A 16,770-nucleotide genomic window follows, 5' to 3' on the forward strand; every position below is an offset into this window, starting at 1 on the left:
ATTATTTAAAATAAAAACATTAAATGAGATAAATGCATGCAGTGCGTATAGAAAATGCCTGGTATTGGCTGGGCACTGTGGCTCCCACCTATAATCCCAGCACTTTGGGAGGCTGAGGTGGGCAGAATGCTTGAGCCCAGGAGCTTGAGACCAGCCTGGGCAACATGGCAAAATCCCATCTTTACCAAAAATTAGCCAGGTGTGTTGGTGCACACCTGTAGTCTCAGCTACTTGGAAGGCTGAGGTGGGAGGATCACTTGAGCCCAGGAGATTGAGGCTGCAGTGAGCGGTGATCACGCCACTGCACTCCAGCATGTGTGACAGAGCGAGACCCTGTCTCAAAAATAAAGAAAAGAAAATACCTGGTATATAGGAAGTCCTCAACAAATGTTGGCTATGATAATAATTGTTATTATTAATTTTGGGATTGATATATTTTAAACCTATATTTTAAAATAAGTTTCTGGTCTATCTGTGTCAGCTATGACTAACTAGAAGAAGCTTACCTTCAAATTGCTATATGGTTTATCATAAAAGCCTATTACTAAGATTTTTTGTTAAGGCTTTCTTTTTTTAAATATTGTCTTTGTCAGGTGGGCAGAAACAGCGGATTGCAATTGCCCGTGCTCTGCTAAAGGTAAGCCTGAAGCAACTTGGATGTTTTTAAAATTAGGGATTATTTTTATTAGGGACCTTGTAATTTGTAATTTAGTATTCATCTTCTTCCTTTTCTGTTTTTTTTTTTCTTGGAGGGGGAGGGTGACAGTTCTGGTGAAAGGTAAATTAGTGTAGTGTATTGTCCGAATTTAAGAAGTGTTTCTTAGGTATCATGAGCCCAGTACTGTGCTAAGGTTGTTGGAGGTAGGAGAATGTAACACATGGACCCTCCATCGAGAAGCCTACACTCTAGCCAGTGAAACAGTGACTATTAATGCAAAATATACAACAGCACAAGCATGCATATTTGTACAATCTGTAATCAGCTGCTAAAATGAATAGTACAGACTTGAAATACTTAGGCAAGATTCCTAGAAGGAAAGGGAAGAGCCATTTTAGCTGAAAGGCAGGCATTCTCTTTTTAAGGAAGCAATAGCCTTCCCTTTGTTATACAACTGTTCTCCTCAGACTTATAGGTGATTTTTTTTTTTTAAAGCAGCTTTACTGAAGTGGAATTTACATATGTAAAATTCATTTATTTTAAATGTACTTTCCAGTGACTTTTAGTAAATTTGCGGAGTTGGTTGCCCACAAAGTCCAGTTTCAGAACATTTCCGTCACCCTAAAAAGATCTCTCGTGCCCACTTGCAGTCGTTCCTTGTTTTCAGCCCCAGGATGCCACGAATCTACTTTCTCTCTGTCTAGATTTGCTTTTCCAAACATTTCAGATAAATGGAATCAGATAATATATGGTTTTTGGCATCTCGCTTCTTTCACTTAGTACAGGTGGAGTGTTTTTGAGATTTCTCCAATATGTGGCTTGTATCAGTACTTTATTCCCTTCTACTGTTGAACAGTATGGATGGATCCCTATTTGTTGATTTGTTCACCAGCTGATGAACGCTTGGGTCATTTCCAGTGTGGGGCTATTGTGAATAATACATGAGGACTAGTAGCCACCTTTTTGTGAGGGTATGTGTTTTCCATTTGCAAAGCTAGAATTGTAATATTTTATCGACATCAGATTAGTGGTTTTTTTTTTAATCTTACATGTTAGCTTTTCTTTTTTATGATTATTATTTTTCTTTCTTCTTTTTTTTTTTTTTTTGAGACAGAGAGTCTCGTTCTATCACCCAGTCTGGAGTGCAATGGTACGATCTCAGCTCACTGCAACCTCCGCCTCCCAGGTTGCAAGTGATATTCATGCCTCAGCCTCCCAAGTAGCTGGGATCATAGACGCACGCCACCACATCAGGCTGATTTTTGTATTTTTAGTGGAGATGGGGTTTCACCATGTTGGCCAGGCTGGTCTCAAACTCCTGACCTCAAATGATCCACCTGCCTCGGCCTCCCAAAGTTAGTTTATTATTTCTAAATTATAAGCAGGACCTTGAAAGTTATAGACTGTATCTTTCTAATTTTATTTTTATCTTATTAATTTTTAAATTTGTGACAGGGTCTCATTCTGTCACCCAGGCTGGAGTGCAGTGGTGTGATCATGGCTTACTGTAGCCTTGACCTCCTGGGCTTCAGTGATCTTCCTGTCTCAGCCTCCCGGGGAGCTAGGACTATAGGTGCATACCATACCAAACCCAGCTAATTTAAAAAAACATTTTTTTTGATAGGGATGGGGTCTTGCTCTTTTGCCCAGGCTGGTCTTGAACTCCAGGGCTCAAGCAGTCTTCCCCTCTTAGCCTGCCAGAGTACTGGGAGTACAGGTGTGAGCCACCATACCCAGCCTTACTCATTTTATTTATTTATTTATTTACTTATTTATTTTCTGAGACAGAGTCTCAGTCTGTCACCCAGGCTGGAGTGCAGTGGTATAAGCTTGGCTCACTGCAACCTCCACTTCCCAGTTTCAAGTGATTCCCCTGTCTCAGCATCCAGAGTAGCTGGGATTACAGGCACGTGCCACCAGGCCGGCTAATTTTTTTGTGTTTTTAGTAGAGATGGGGTTTTGCCATGTTGTCCAGGCTAGTCCCAAACTCCTGACCTCAGGTGATCCACGTGCCTTGGCCTCTCAAAGTGCTGGGATTACAGTCGTGAGCCACCAGGCCCAGCCACCTTACTCATTTTAGATTCCCATCTCACTGACCAGCAGGATAAAACTGTGCTATAAACGATAGCTGGTCTACTGATTACTCTGATGATCATTTAAAATAGTCCCTAATTCTTTCATTTATGCACTTATCCCAGACACTTAATAATTTGTGGGGTTTTTAATAACAGTTTGAGATATAATTCGCATACTACATAATTTGCCCATTTAAAAACTATAATTCATTGGTTTTTAGTTTATTCAGTGTTGTGCATCCATCATCTCAATTTTAGAACATTTTCATCACCCCCCGCCCCCAGGGACCCTCTACTCTTTAGGAGCCATGCAGCTCCCCTTCCTTATTTCCTGCGTTGAACCCAGCCCCAGGTATCCACCAATCTGCAGAAGTGCCTGTTGTGGACATTTCATATAAGTGAACTCATACACTGTGTGATCCTTTGTGTCTGGCTTCTTTTACTTAGCATAAGTTTCCAAGGCTCATCCACATTGTAGCATGTGTCAGAATTTTATTCCTTTTTATTGCTGAGAGTTTGTGTTTTTCCAGTAAAATTGTTTCTTTTCCTTTTTTTCCCTTCTTCAGAATCCCAAAATTCTTCTCCTAGATGAAGCAACCAGGTGAGGATATCTTAATAATATATGTGATTATGTGTATTAAACCAAATTATTCTTCACCAAAACATTTTAATTCTGTACCTCAAAGTGATACAACTGAAAATGCTTTTTTTTCCCCCCTTTACTAAGTGAGGGAGGCTGAATTAATAGTGACAGTTGAAAAGGAGTGGGCAGTCTGAGTCCTAGTTGAGGGTTCTAGGTCCACTTCAGACATGGTTGCCATGAATCCCAATCACTCTGTAAGCCGTAACTGTGCAGAATGCTTTTCTCCTTATATTACAGTATAGTTTTATGGAGATCAGAAAGTCCCAAACAGTTGAAATTTTGATCATAGTAAAAATTCATTGCTCAGGAAGGGCTGCAGTGTGTGTATCAGGAAGCACATGAGCCTGTAGTGTAGGTGTCACTGACGTCTTTGCTTTCTCGTGTATGCTCCTGAGTCAGTGCGCTAGATGCTGAAAATGAGCACCTTGTTCAAGAAGCTCTAGATCGACTGATGGATGGAAGAACGGTGTTAGTTATTGCTCATCGTCTCTCTACCATTAAGAATGCTAATATGGTTGCTGTTCTTGACCAAGGAAAAATTACTGAATATGGAAAACATGAAGAGCTGCTTTCAAAACCAAATGGGATATACAGAAAACTAATGAACAAACAAAGTTTTATTTCAGCATAAGGAAGCAATTACTGGTAAACAACATGAGAGACTTTAATGCAAAACAGTGTTACAGAAAAAAAAACTCAAGAGACTGTATGAAATATGTAAACCATATATCAAGTTATTTGAAAAATACCTATTTTTTTCCAAAGTGTGTAAAATATTGTTTTGAAATGTACCTGTTCTCAAGATCTTTTTATTCAGAGTTTTAAAAATTGTAACTTTTTAAATGTCTATAGCACTGAAGTTATTTTCAGGTTCTGTATTTTCTTTTATTGTGGAATATTTTAATTAATATAGCATGGCACCTCATTTTCTTTTGCCTACTGTTAAAGATTAAAGCTATTGTCAAATGACAACTTTAAAAAGGGAATTATAAATAAAAAGCCTGATTATTTTAGGCCAGTTTACCAATCACTGTGTAATTCTTCTGGTAATATTCTACCTACTTTTAAGTCTAATTTTACTAGATAGAGTAATAGAAAATGAAAATTTAACCCTTTATTCTGATCATCTCATGAAGTAAACCTAACTATTTAACATCAGCTGGAAAGAAGGGAACATTTCTATTGCCCGTCTCCTTTGTCTTCAAAGGTGTGAGAGTTGAGGGATATGTGTTCCTGTGGGAACTATGTTTGAATATGTGCAGTTTTCAACATTGTGGCACATGAAAGCCTGACAAGTTTTTAAAAGGGCAGAAGCTTTATTTTTTGAACAGGAAAATGTATTTTTTAAATTCACATGTTTGTATGAGTACTTTTGGGAAGCAAGGCATAAACTGCTAGGTATTATTAACAATGAATGATTTTTGCATTTAAGTTGTCTGAAGGCATGTATTTTGAAAAATATCTGTTACAAATTTATATTTTCAAGACAAATTGAATCTTATTTTGGAATACTTTTGGAATTTCATTAATAAGGCTAAAATCTGGGGAATATTTTCAGCCTTAAGAAATTTAAGTTTGGAAGTCCTTGCTATTCAACAGAATAACAAGAAACCTTCAGAATGTATCACTCTCCTGAAAAGAAGATATTAAGAAGCCCTTTTATTTATGGTTATAGTTTTATTTATAGTCTCAAAATTCCTAAAGCAATGCTACAACCATTCAATTTGCCATATTTTGTATCAGTGCTGTTAATTTGCTGTTGCCTCAAGAAAAAGTGCTTTTTCTCCATTGATGAGGCTAGACCCTAAGAAGTAATTAAGCCAATGGAAATCAAATGGAAGTTTTCCCATGAACTAAGCATTTATTAGTTCCCTGATTAGACTGGAAGAAGAAACCACTATTTCATGAAAAGCATGGAATATTATATTTTATTCTTCATAATTAATGAACAAAATTGATATGAATGAATGTAGTGTTCTTTGAATTAGTAAACAGTACAGCTGTGACAATCATTTTTAACAAGCTCTACTTGTATTCTTTATAAATTGTGATTTTCAGAAAGCAAACAAAACACAATTACAAGGTTGAATCTGAGGAAAATAATCCTTGTGCCATAGAAGTATTTACAAAATTGCATTTCATTGTTATGTTTTATTTTCTGATACATGATGTTCAATTATATCTTTAGGTAATATTTTATATCATAGATTAAAATTTATAGTGAACTTTATCTGTGTCTGTCACTTTTTTTTTTTTTTAATGACCCCAGAACCAAAGATGCAGTCTGTCATTTCTTATAAAACTTCTCACTACATTGTTTCTTACTAGAATTTGGCTGCGGAGATTCAGGAATAAAGAAAAGACTAACATTACACATATAGAAAAACATGTAATTAAAAGTTCCATTCATTCCTCCGTATCAAGTTTGTTAATGTCATCACTTGTTCCTACTTACAAATATTCTGTTGAGTTGTTTCACTGCAGTAAATAAGTATCTCTACCCACATCAGGGACAAGGCACTGTGCTGTGAAGTTGATGATAGATGAGGAAGACACAGTTTCTGCCCTCAAGGAACTTCTAGTTTTGAAGGAGCGGTAAGGCAGGGGAAAATTAATAACAAGAATGCAGCTAGGCACCATAAAGAGGTGTAATTGTAACACTGTGTTCTGGTATCACTTTTTTGTCTCCAGAGTGTTTGTATGTTACATTTGATACTTTGACAAGCCTGTAATTTAGACAAATATTTATCTTCCCCATTTCACAGAGGAGGAAATAAGCATAGGCAAGGTGTGAATTAATTCAGCATTAATGACATACAGTTTCAGGCAAGAAGTGGTGAAACAAGGTATTAGTGAGATAGGTAGGGGCCAGCTCAAAGCTATGCTGAAAATACTACCTTTTGTCTTATTCCATGGAGAGCCTTTGAAGGGATATGTATCTTCATGTAAACAATTTAGAAAATAAGCAAAAAAAATTTACCTGAAATCCTCCATGTGAAGATAAAATTTCACATTGTTGACTGGGTGTGGTGGCTCATGCCTGTAATCTTAGCACTTTGGGAGGCTGAGGCGGGTGGATCGCGAGGCCAGGAGTTCGAGACCAGCCTGGCCAACATGAAACCCCGTCTCTACTAAAGATACAAAAAATTAGCTGGGCGTGGTGGCAGGCACCTGTAATCCCAGCTACTTGGGAGGCTGAGGCAGAAGAATTGCTTGAACCCAGGAGGCAGAAGTTGCAGTGAGCCGAGATCGCGCCACTGCAGTCCAGCCTGGGTGATAGAGTGAGACTCCATCTCAAAGAAAAGAAAAGAAAAGAAAATGTTCACATTGTTGAGCTCAGCATTTTGTTACATACCCTCCCAGGCTTGTCTCTATGTGCAAGGTCTCCCCTGACCCTGGGCCTGACAGGTTCTCAAAGAATAATCACAAGTTAAACCATTGTAGGTCAAACCCTTGTTAAGTGCACTCTTATAAAAGTAGGACTCCACTTTGGGAAATTCATCTTTTTTTTTTTTTTTTCTTGAGACAGTCTCACTCTTACCCAGGATGGAGTGCGGTGGCGCGATCTTGGCCACTGCAACCTCCACCTCCTGGATTCGAGCGATTCTCTTGCCTCAGCCTCCCGAGTAGCTGGGCCTACAGGCGTGCCCCACCATGCCGGGCTGCTTTTTGTATTTTTAGTTGAGACAGGGTTTTACCATGTTGGCCAGGCTCATCTTGAACTCCTGAACTCAAGCGATCCGCCTGCCTTAGCCTCCCAAAGTGCTGGGATTAGAGGCGTGAGCCACCGTGCCCGGCCTGGTTTTAGTCAGGTTTTAGTTTATTTTTGATAAGCTTTGGCAGTTTTATAAAATAAGATGAATTCCCGGCCAGGTGTGGTGGCTCACGCCTGTAATCCCAGCTACTCAGGAGGCTGAGGTAGGAGAATCGCTTGAACCTGGGAGGCAGAGGTTTTAATGAGCCGAGATCGCACCACTGCCCTCCAGCCTGGGAGACAGAGTGAGACCTTGTCTCAAAAGTAAATAAATAAATAAGCGAAAACCAGTACAAATGTTACAAAACAAATATAGATGAAATAATTATGTGAAAACTACATTGTAAATGTTCCTTTAGAGTGTATTTCTGAGGCATCATGGGGTTTTCCTGGTCATCTCAGTCCACTGAATTCATTCAATAAACATTTACTGAGCATCTTCGATTTTGCTAGGTCCTGTGCTAGGTGCCGACTGTGCCTCCCTCACAAAGCTAGTGCAAGGGTTGGCAAACAGCTGTTTTCGTATAGCCTGCAGGCTAAGGATAGTTTTTACAGTTTTAAATTGTTGGAAAAAATCGAGAGAAGAATATCTCATGACACATTAAAAATACATGAAATTTGGCTGGGCTCACGCTTGTAATCCCAGCACTTTGGGAGGCGAAGGCGGGCGGTCACGAGGTCAGGAGATCGAGACCATCCTGGCTAACGTGGTGAAACCCCGTCTCTACTAAAAAAAATAAAAATAAAAAAAATTAGCTGGGCATCGTGGCCAGCGCCCGTATTCCCAACTACTCCAGAGGCTGAGGCAGGAGAATGGCGTGAACCCGGGAGGCGGAGCTTGCAGTGAGCCGAGATCATACCACTGCACTTCAGCCTGGGCAACAGAGCAAGACTCCGTCTCAAAAAAAAAAAAAAAAAAGAAATTCAAATTTTTAGCTTACTCCTTCTCGTACGAATGGTCTACGGCTGCTTTCACACTACAGCCACAAGGGGGAGGAGTTGTGACAGAGACTACATGGCGTACAAGCTGAGGTACCTGACAGAAAACCTCACTGATGCCAGAGATAGTGAAAAAATTCTGCACTACTTGAAGGACTTCTAAACCGCACTGAAATTTAGAGCCATCTCAAAAAGTTCCATTGACAGGATTAGATGAGTGCCCAGAAAATGACTGGGTGTGGGTAATTTCCATGTGTTCTTCATTGTTCCTGTGCCTCTCCATTTTAACACACTAATTACCATGCTGTGAGAATGGGAGTCTAGTAATTCCACCACGTCGGCAGGGAATCATTGTGGCTGCTTTCCTGTTGTCGACTGCAGTTGTTAGTCCTACATAAATTAAAGTTTGGTCTTAACTGCAAAGGTGATATTTTGGGAAGGACGTACAGAGGAGAGGCACATCTCCAAGTGGAACCACAAGTTGGCTGGGCGCCTCACACATACACACACGTCTACACTGGGGAGGTATTTTTCTATTTATTTTAATAAAATGTAAATGCACTTATATTGCATGTAGGGGAAAAGAAATACCTTTTCTTTTTTTAAAAGTTTATTTTTAAACCTTTATTTAAAAGTTTAACGTGACATAGGAGCCTTTGGAAATGAAGACCCAACAAAACAGGGAAACTTGTGCATTTTTATGCTTAGGTTTGATGAGTGGACAACTTGCGGAAAGGTATGACTGGACAAAGTTCTGATCTAATGGTAATAACTGGGGGAACTTGGTAAAGCCTGTTTGTTCAGACTCTTCTCTGTGGCCCTGTGTCTTCAGAGATAAGGGTGTTTCTTTCCTCCAGGTATGGGGAAGGCATCTCTCAAATGAGGGTCTTATGACCTGCTTTAGGGGAGAAGGGTGGAAGAAGGTCAGAGAATGATCTTCCTACTTCTACTGTGTTCTCAAATGCCAAGGTGCCACATTTTGGGGTGGTAGGTCCTAAACCCTGTCACTGCACACACTATTTTTTATTCTATATATTTAAGGTGCACATGATGTTGATATGTGTATGCACAGTAAACTATAGTCAAGCAAATTATCCTATCCATTATCGTCCATAGTTGCTTTTTTTGGGGTTTTTTGAGGAAAGAGTCTATAAAATCTCCTCTCAGCAAATTTTTAGGATATAATACAATGTTGTTAACTATAATCCTTATGCTGTACATTAGATCTCTAGACTTATGCATCTTATGTAACTGCAACTTTGACCTAATTCTCTGCACATACTATTTTTAACCAAACTGCTTTTTAGAAAATTTGCACGAATATTTTCCTACATTGTTAAGTGTTCATTACTCATGTCCATATGTATTCTTTTAAATACAGCTTTTCATAATGCTTTCTTTTTTCAGACTCAGGACCTTAGCATTTTTTTTTCTTCAGTTTTCCATAATGTGGATGCACTATAAATCTATAGTTGGCCATTTATGTTACTTTCTACTTCCTTCACTATTATAAACAATATTGTCTTTGTTATTTGATTTTTTTCACATAAATTTCTAAGGTGAAATTGCCAAGTAATTATAAGGCTTTTTGATAGAAATTGTCCTCTTAAAAGATTGTACTTTTACAATCCCACCAAATAGATATGTAAGCAGTGCTTGTTTCCCCACAGCCTTTTCAATTTCAATATGAACTGCTACCATTTTTTTTTTCTACTCTGTTGCCCAGGCTGGAGTGCAGTGGACAATCTTGGCTCACTGCAATCTCTGCCTCCCGGGTTCAAGCGATTCTCCTGCCTCAGCCTCCTGAGTAGCTGGGATTACAGTTGTGCACCCACGATGCCCAGCTAATTTTTGTATTTTTTTTCTTTTTTTTTTGGAGATGGAGTCTCGCTGTGTTGCCCAGTGGCGCAATCTCAGCTCACTGCAACCTCTGCCTCCTGGATTCAAGCGATTTTCTGCCTCACCCTCCCGAGTGGTTGGGACTACAGGTGTGCGCCACCACACTCGGCTCATTTTTGTATTTTTAATAGAGACGGGATTTCACCATATTGGCCAGGCTGGTCTCAAACTCCTGACCTCGTGATCCACCCGCCTTGGCCTCCCAAAGTGCTGGGATTACAGGCGTGAGATACGCACCCGGCCACTGTTACCATGTTAAAAAAACATCTTTGGGAGGGTAGCAGGAGGAAGAGCATCAGAAAAATAGCTAATGCATGTGGGGCTTAATACCTCGGTGATGGATTTGATAGGTGCAGCAAACCACCATGGCACATATTTTATTTTATTATTATTATTTTTTGAGAGGAAGTCTTGCCCTGTCACCCAGGCTGGAGTGCAATGGCACGATCCTGGCTCACTGCAACCTCCGCCTCCCAGGTTCAAGCAATTCTCCTGCCTCAGCTTCGTGAATAGTTGGGATTAAACGCGTGCACCACCCCACGCCTGGCTAATTTCTGTATTTTTAGTAGAGACAGGGGTTCACCATGTTGGTCAGGCTGGTCTCGAACTCCTGACCTTGTGATCTGTCTGCTTCAGTCTCCCAAAGTGCTGGGATTACATGTGTTAGCCACTGCGCCCAGCCTATTTACTTTTTGAGACACAGTCTCGCTCTGTTGCTCAGGTGGGAGTACAGCAGCACAATATCAGCTTACTGCAACCTCCACCTCCAAGGTTCAAGTGATTCTCCTGCCTCAGCCTCCCAAGTAGCTGGGACTACAGATGCGCACCACCACGCCTGGCTAATTTTTATATTTTTAGTAGAGACGGGATTTCACCAGGTTGGCCAGGCTGGTCTCGAACTCCTGACCTCAGGTGATCTGCCCGCATTGGCCTCCCAAAGTGCTGGGATTACAGGTGTGAGCTACCGCCCCCAGCCTCTAACATTCCTTTATTAAATTCTTTTAACTACCTAGCTTGAGGGTACCATCTGTTTTCTCTAGGATTTTTTTCTTTTCTTTTTTTTTTGAGACAGAGTTTTGCTCTGTTGCCCAGGCTGGAGTGCAGTGGTGCCATCACGGCTCACTGCAACCTCCACCTTCCTGGCTCAAGCAATTCCCCAGCCTCAGCCTCCCAAGTAGCTAGGATTACAGGTGCACACCACCATGCCCAGCGAATTTTTTTGTATTTTTAGTAGAGACAGGATTTCATCATGTTGGCCAGACTGGTCTTGAACTCCTGACCTCAGGCAATCCACCTGCCTGGGCCTCCCAAAGTGCTGGAATTACAGGCGTGAGCCACCACGCCCGGCGTTCTCTAGGATCTTATTTGACAGAGCCTAAAGGCCCTTCATAGTCTCTCCTTATTTCTCCAATTTCCTTTACTTTTAGTCTTTCAGGTTGAATTGTTTGTTTAAAGTCCCTGGTTCTAATCCCAGCTACTCAGGAGGCTGAGGCTGGAGGATCACTTAAGGCCACAGGAGTTTGAGACCAGCCTGGGAAATATAGCAAGACCCCATTTTTTAAATTGTATTTTTTTAGAATTTAAAATAAAATTTCTTGGGGAGACAGGGTCTCGCTATGTTGCCCCAGGGCTGGTCTTGAACTACTGGCCTCAAGCCATCCTCCCACACCTGAGCCTTGCAAGGTTCTGGGATTACAGATGTGAGCCACTGTGCCTGGCCGTGAGACCCCATTTCTAAAAATGTACATATAAATAAAAAATAGGCAGGTGTGGTGGTACATGCCCATGGTCCCAACTCTGAGGCTGAGGCAGGAGGATCACTGACGCCCAGAAGGTCAAGGATGTGGTGAGCTTTGATCACGCCACTGCACTCCAGCCTGGGCAACAGAGTAAGACCCAATCGCTAGAAAAATAATAAAGTAAAATAAAAATAAATAAATTCCCTAGAATACACCAAGTCCTTTGCTGCTTCAGGACCTTTGGCCAAGGATCCTCTGCCTGAAATATTCTTCCTCGTATTCTCTTATGCTTCATGTCTCATGTTAAATGTCCTTTTCTCCCAGAGGCCTTTATAGACCTCCATCCAAAAATAGGTAGCCCCAGTGATTCTCTCTCATACACTTTGCTCTTTTATTTCATAGTACACATCTCAGCTTGTAGCTGGATATTTGTGTTCATTTTTTCAGTGTCTGTCTTTCTCATTGGTCTGTAATCTCCATGAGGGTGGGACCCGTTGGGCTTTGTTTAGTTATAAACCTTAGCACTTATCACACAGCCTGACAAATAGTAGGTACTCACCAAATCCATAACGAATGGATGACTTTTAGTGCTGTCTGCTCACTATCCTTCAAGTCATACATTTGGACTCCAGGAAAGTTCTTGCTCAAAGGTGCCGGCAAGTCATTCTAACTCCTGCAAACAACAGCTTTTACAATAGGATGGTGGGGAAACCATTAACCAGTCCAACAAGGCACAAGAATAAAATTGATCCCACCAATCCTCTCAGACACAACTACTAATATTCCTTATTGCCTATTTCACACCCCTCCTTGTAAGAATGAAACAGGAGGGAAATGCACTGGGCTCTCAGAGCCCTAAGACTCAACAAGCTGCCAAGTTGGATTAGACACCCACATTGGAGAAGGAGTAAAGCAGCTAGCCTATGGAACCTTGGCAAGATAACTGCTCAGATGCCACTGACATGCACAGATCGATGACTGGCTTCCCAGGGGAATGTCAACAACTGACACCCACACTGTGGTCTCCCACATGTGGATACATCAATGTTTACTTAACCATTCCCTTATTTCAACACGCGCTGAATGAAAGTCTACTCTATGTCTGTTACTGTGTGCCACAAAGGTAACAAAGTCACTGCTCCTGCTGCTTTTAAAAGACATTTAAAAGGAGGTACTTGAGAGACAGTTATGAAAACAAACTATTATGCAGGATAAAAATACAGTCTACACAAAGGAGCGGAGAGGACAAAAAGGATAAGGGGTATCTAATCCTGTGGAAGGTTTCACTGAGAAGGCAGTACAGAACTGACTTGATGCGTAAGGTAGGCGCCTTCTGGACCAACAAGGCACGGAGCGCATTCCAGGTGAAAGAAACACGTACATGCGCATTGGAGGGGGATTTGGGTTTTTAAGTTCTTGGAATGTGGAGTACAAGTGGGAAGTTGTGGAAGTACAACACGGACAGAAAAGCCAACCTGACTTAGATCACATAGGACCTTGCGAAGGAGCTTAGCAAATAACTACTGGCAATGGTCAGCCACTGAAGCATTTACAGGCCCAAGAGCAGCATTAGCTTTGCCTTAATTCATTGGGTTGGCAGCGAGAAGATAGAGTGGAGTCAGACTAGACACAGGTAAGGAACCATCTCCCCGTCTCTCGTCTCTCCCACTCCCTCCCGCTGGCAGTAAAGAGGCTACGCAGTGTTTGAAGAAAAGTACCAGAACCAGAGCAGAGGCGGTGCAAATGTGTGATCTAATACAGATACGTAGGAGCTACAACGTATACCAGGATCTTAGGGTGGAGGTAAGTGTGAGGGATGACTGAAGATAGAGCTCCTCTCTTTGCCTTGCACAACTGGCCAGTCTTACCAAGCTGGAACAGAGATGGTGGTAGGAGAGGGGTCCTAAAGGAAAACGTGAATGCGCTTTTCATAAGCGGATTGTGAGGAGTCCACAGGACTTACAGGTGAATGTGTCCCTTAGGGAGCTGATTTGATAGGGGTCTGGGGGTTTTGAGCTGGATCCACGTTAGAGACACGGATTTATGGCGTCACTAGCGTGGATGAAACCGTGCAAAGCTGAATGGGAAAATGGCAAACCTAGAAAACAGCAAATATCACAGTGCGATACCAGTGTCGGCTTTACGGCTTTTCTCCGTCCTCAGCTTGGACTGAGGAACATCTTTCATTTCACAAGAGGCTCAGGTGTGAAAAGAGGCTGCGTTCAAGCTGCTGGAGGGCCAGTTCCAACTAGGCGCAGTCAAGAAGGAGGCCTGGCTTTGCGGCTTCACGTCCCTGGAAGCTCTGCACTCCAACGGTTCTGGATCTAGGGCCACCGGCCGCCTTCCAGTCCTCCCCCGCGGGCTGGGCGGTGCCCTTAACGTCACGATCACGCCCCCCCCAGCGCTCCGACCGCAACCGGCGGGAGCCACTGCGTTTGACGTCATCATCGCGCGCCATCCCTCCCCTTAGGTGTTTAATCTCCGCGTGCAGGCCGCGCTGAAACCCGGCGGCCGGATCCCTCGCGGTCCTAGTCGCTGCACCTTCGAATCATGTTCCCAGCCGCCCCTTCTCCGCGGACCCCGGGTCCCGGGTCCCGAAGGGGCCCCCTGGCCGGACTGGGGCCCAGCTCCACGCCCCGGACGGCCAGCAGGAAAGGTCTGCCCCTGGGGTCTGCAGTCAGCTCCCCAGTGCTTTTCTCACCGGTGGGCCGGCGTAGCTCGCTAAGCTCGCGGTAAGTGATCTCCTTGGTTGGGTCTGGCAAGCAGCAGGCTCACGGGCCGCAGTGGGCCGGATCGGTTAGTGTTTTCAGACGCCTTCGGAACCGGGGGCGGCGGAAGAGAATACCAGAGTATTGGAAAATAGACGTTTTCCACTCTTGCAGGTCATACCTGCTTCACTTTTTGAGTTGATTCCCCACTTTGCATTTTTCATGGATACCTTTGTGCAGAAGTGAAGTACAAACCGGATTCGCATCAGTGGTTACCCACTTCCCACCTACTACCGCTATGATCTGGCGTAAGTCACTCGTGATTTTCTTCATCTGTGAAATGGCGATAATATATGTCACCTGAGCCAGAGGAGTTAGTATGACTCGCCACGATGCAGATGTAAGGTAATGGTGATAATGAGGACCTGCAACCCTGAAAGATCATTGTTTAATGCCTAACATACCAGCTGACATTAGTATCCGATGATTGGTAACTAAAGGGTTTCTAGCTACGGAATTTAACTTATAGGGAAAAGGCTTTACATAAGTGAAATAAGAGTACTGTGGTAATTTAGTTACTAAAACTGCTGGTTTGGAGCACCAGTAGAATCACACACACCCTTCCCCCCGCCCCCCAACACACACCATGTTCATAATTAACCTAAAAGTTTGGAAGATAACGTGTTTCTGCATAGTTTTCTCTGAATTCATCTATAATAAATGAATTTTTCGCTGCAGGAAAACACCGAGTATTGTGTCTTGAAATTATGGTTAAAATTTATCTGTAAAATTTTGCAGTACTTTAAAGGAGAAGTGGTTTTTAAAGAATACACCGTATCTTTGACTTTTTTTGCCATATTTTGAAAAGTACTTTACAAAGTGCTGATCTTGGCATTGTTTTCTATTCCTTTTACGAAAAGTTGGAGAATAAAAGCGTACTTTATTTACTATGTGTATTGTTTTGTTTAAATCTCTTCTTTCTGGTGATCATTTGAAGAAAAACCTTTGTTATCCTCTGTCAGGAAACGAAGCCCTCAGCCATTCTGTATGTGCATCTCCTCATTTAATTCTCATAAGACATAGAATAACTTATTCTGGTGGCTTTACAGTATTCTAAATGTTAAGAAGAGGGTGAGCAGGAAATAAAGTTTTTACTCTGATATCTGCTGTTGAACACCATGTAACAGCTGATGCTCATAACCTGTTTGATTTCTTGCTTGGTTGTACAGATCTGATAGATTTTTTTTTTTTTTTTTTTAAAGAGACAGGGTCTCACTCTCTGTCGCCCAGGCTACAAGCTGGTGCCACAATGCCTGGCTAATTAAAATTTTTTTTTGTAGAGACAAGGTCTTGCCATGTTGCCCAGGCTGGTCTTAAACTCTTGGTCTCAAGCAGTCTTCCCACTTCAGCCACCCAAAGTGCTGAGATTATAGGCATGAGCCACTGCCCTGGCCATATCTGGTAGATTCTTAAAACCCTAAAGCCAAATGAGAGCTTAAATCTCATCTAAGCCAATATTTGTAAAATATATTTGACCACAACATATGGTAAAAGCTAATGTTTTATATTGTCTTTCAAAAATATTGATTGAGATCTGCAAAACGACCCACTATTTGAAAAAAACACTGGTCTAGTAAAGTCTTATTTCACAGCTAAAGAGGCAGAATTATAAGGAGTTTAGGTGAATACAGGCATGCATTTTATTACTAGAGCATATGGAATTGAAGCCAAGTTTTCCTAAATCCTTTTTTTTACATGAAAAATATTACATTTAATCACATGATAAATATGAGCCAGTGTTAATTTTTTTCAAGAACTCCTTATTGTGAAAATACATACATAAATAATTAGGATAATGGGAAATTTTAAGTTATAAGTAAGATAATTAGACTTTTTTCTTTAGAGGAACACCAACACGAATGTTCCCACACCACTCCATAACTGAGTCTGTGAACTATGATGTGAAAACGTTTGGATCTTCTCTTCCTGTTAAAGTCATGGAAGCCCTAACATTGGCTGAAGGTAGGTGTCATCTTTCCATTTACCTATATTAGCAATTTAGGATGGAGCCTAGATGCGGCATAGAGGTTAAATTTATGTTTTCTCATGTATACCTTTACGTAAATGGAGAGAGATGGGTAGCCTTTTTTTTTTTGAGACAGAGTCTGACTCTGTCACCCAGGCTGGAGTCGTGGCACGATCTCAGCTCACTGCAACCACCACCTCCCAGGTTCAAGCGAGTTTCCTGCCTCAGCCTCCCAAGTGGCTGGGATTATAGGTGTGAGCCACCATGCCAGGCTAATTTTTTGTATTTTTAGTAGAGACAGGGTTTCACCATGTTGGCCAGGCTGGTCT

At 41.8% G+C, this 16,770-nt stretch overlaps 2 protein-coding genes and 1 long non-coding RNA gene across 3 annotated transcripts in view; 2 read left to right on the plus strand and 1 right to left on the minus strand.

The window, feature by feature from the left end:
- The window catches only part of ABCB10 (ATP-binding cassette, sub-family B (MDR/TAP), member 10), a 34,328-nt gene extending 28,722 nt beyond the window's left edge, over positions 1-5,606 (plus strand). Inside the window, exons 10-12 of the mRNA XM_011933329.1 lie at positions 594-637; positions 3,300-3,334; positions 3,776-5,606. Of these exons, the coding sequence (XP_011788719.1) occupies positions 594-637; positions 3,300-3,334; positions 3,776-4,007 (311 nt within the window). The 3' untranslated portion in view covers positions 4,008-5,606. The remainder of the gene's footprint in view (positions 1-593; positions 638-3,299; positions 3,335-3,775) is intronic.
- A 3,248-nt stretch (positions 5,607-8,854) lies between these two features.
- LOC105505492 lies at positions 8,855-14,074 on the minus strand. The gene is made up of 3 exons (XR_001000755.1): positions 13,837-14,074; positions 12,267-12,380; positions 8,855-8,964 (listed from the first exon to the last, which is right to left on the minus strand). It is a non-coding gene; the product is annotated as an uncharacterized LOC105505492 (long non-coding RNA).
- A 46-nt stretch (positions 14,075-14,120) lies between these two features.
- Positions 14,121-16,770, plus strand: part of NUP133 (nucleoporin 133kDa) — an 82,037-nt gene continuing 79,387 nt past the window's right edge. The window contains exons 1-2 of the mRNA XM_011933330.1: positions 14,121-14,439; positions 16,319-16,437. Coding sequence (XP_011788720.1) covers positions 14,258-14,439; positions 16,319-16,437 — 301 coding nt within the window. The 5' untranslated portion in view covers positions 14,121-14,257. The remainder of the gene's footprint in view (positions 14,440-16,318; positions 16,438-16,770) is intronic.

Source organism: Colobus angolensis, unplaced genomic scaffold (genome assembly GCF_000951035.1).
Source record: "Colobus angolensis palliatus isolate OR3802 unplaced genomic scaffold, Cang.pa_1.0 Scaffold126, whole genome shotgun sequence".
Lineage (NCBI taxonomy): Eukaryota > Metazoa > Chordata > Mammalia > Primates > Cercopithecidae > Colobus > Colobus angolensis.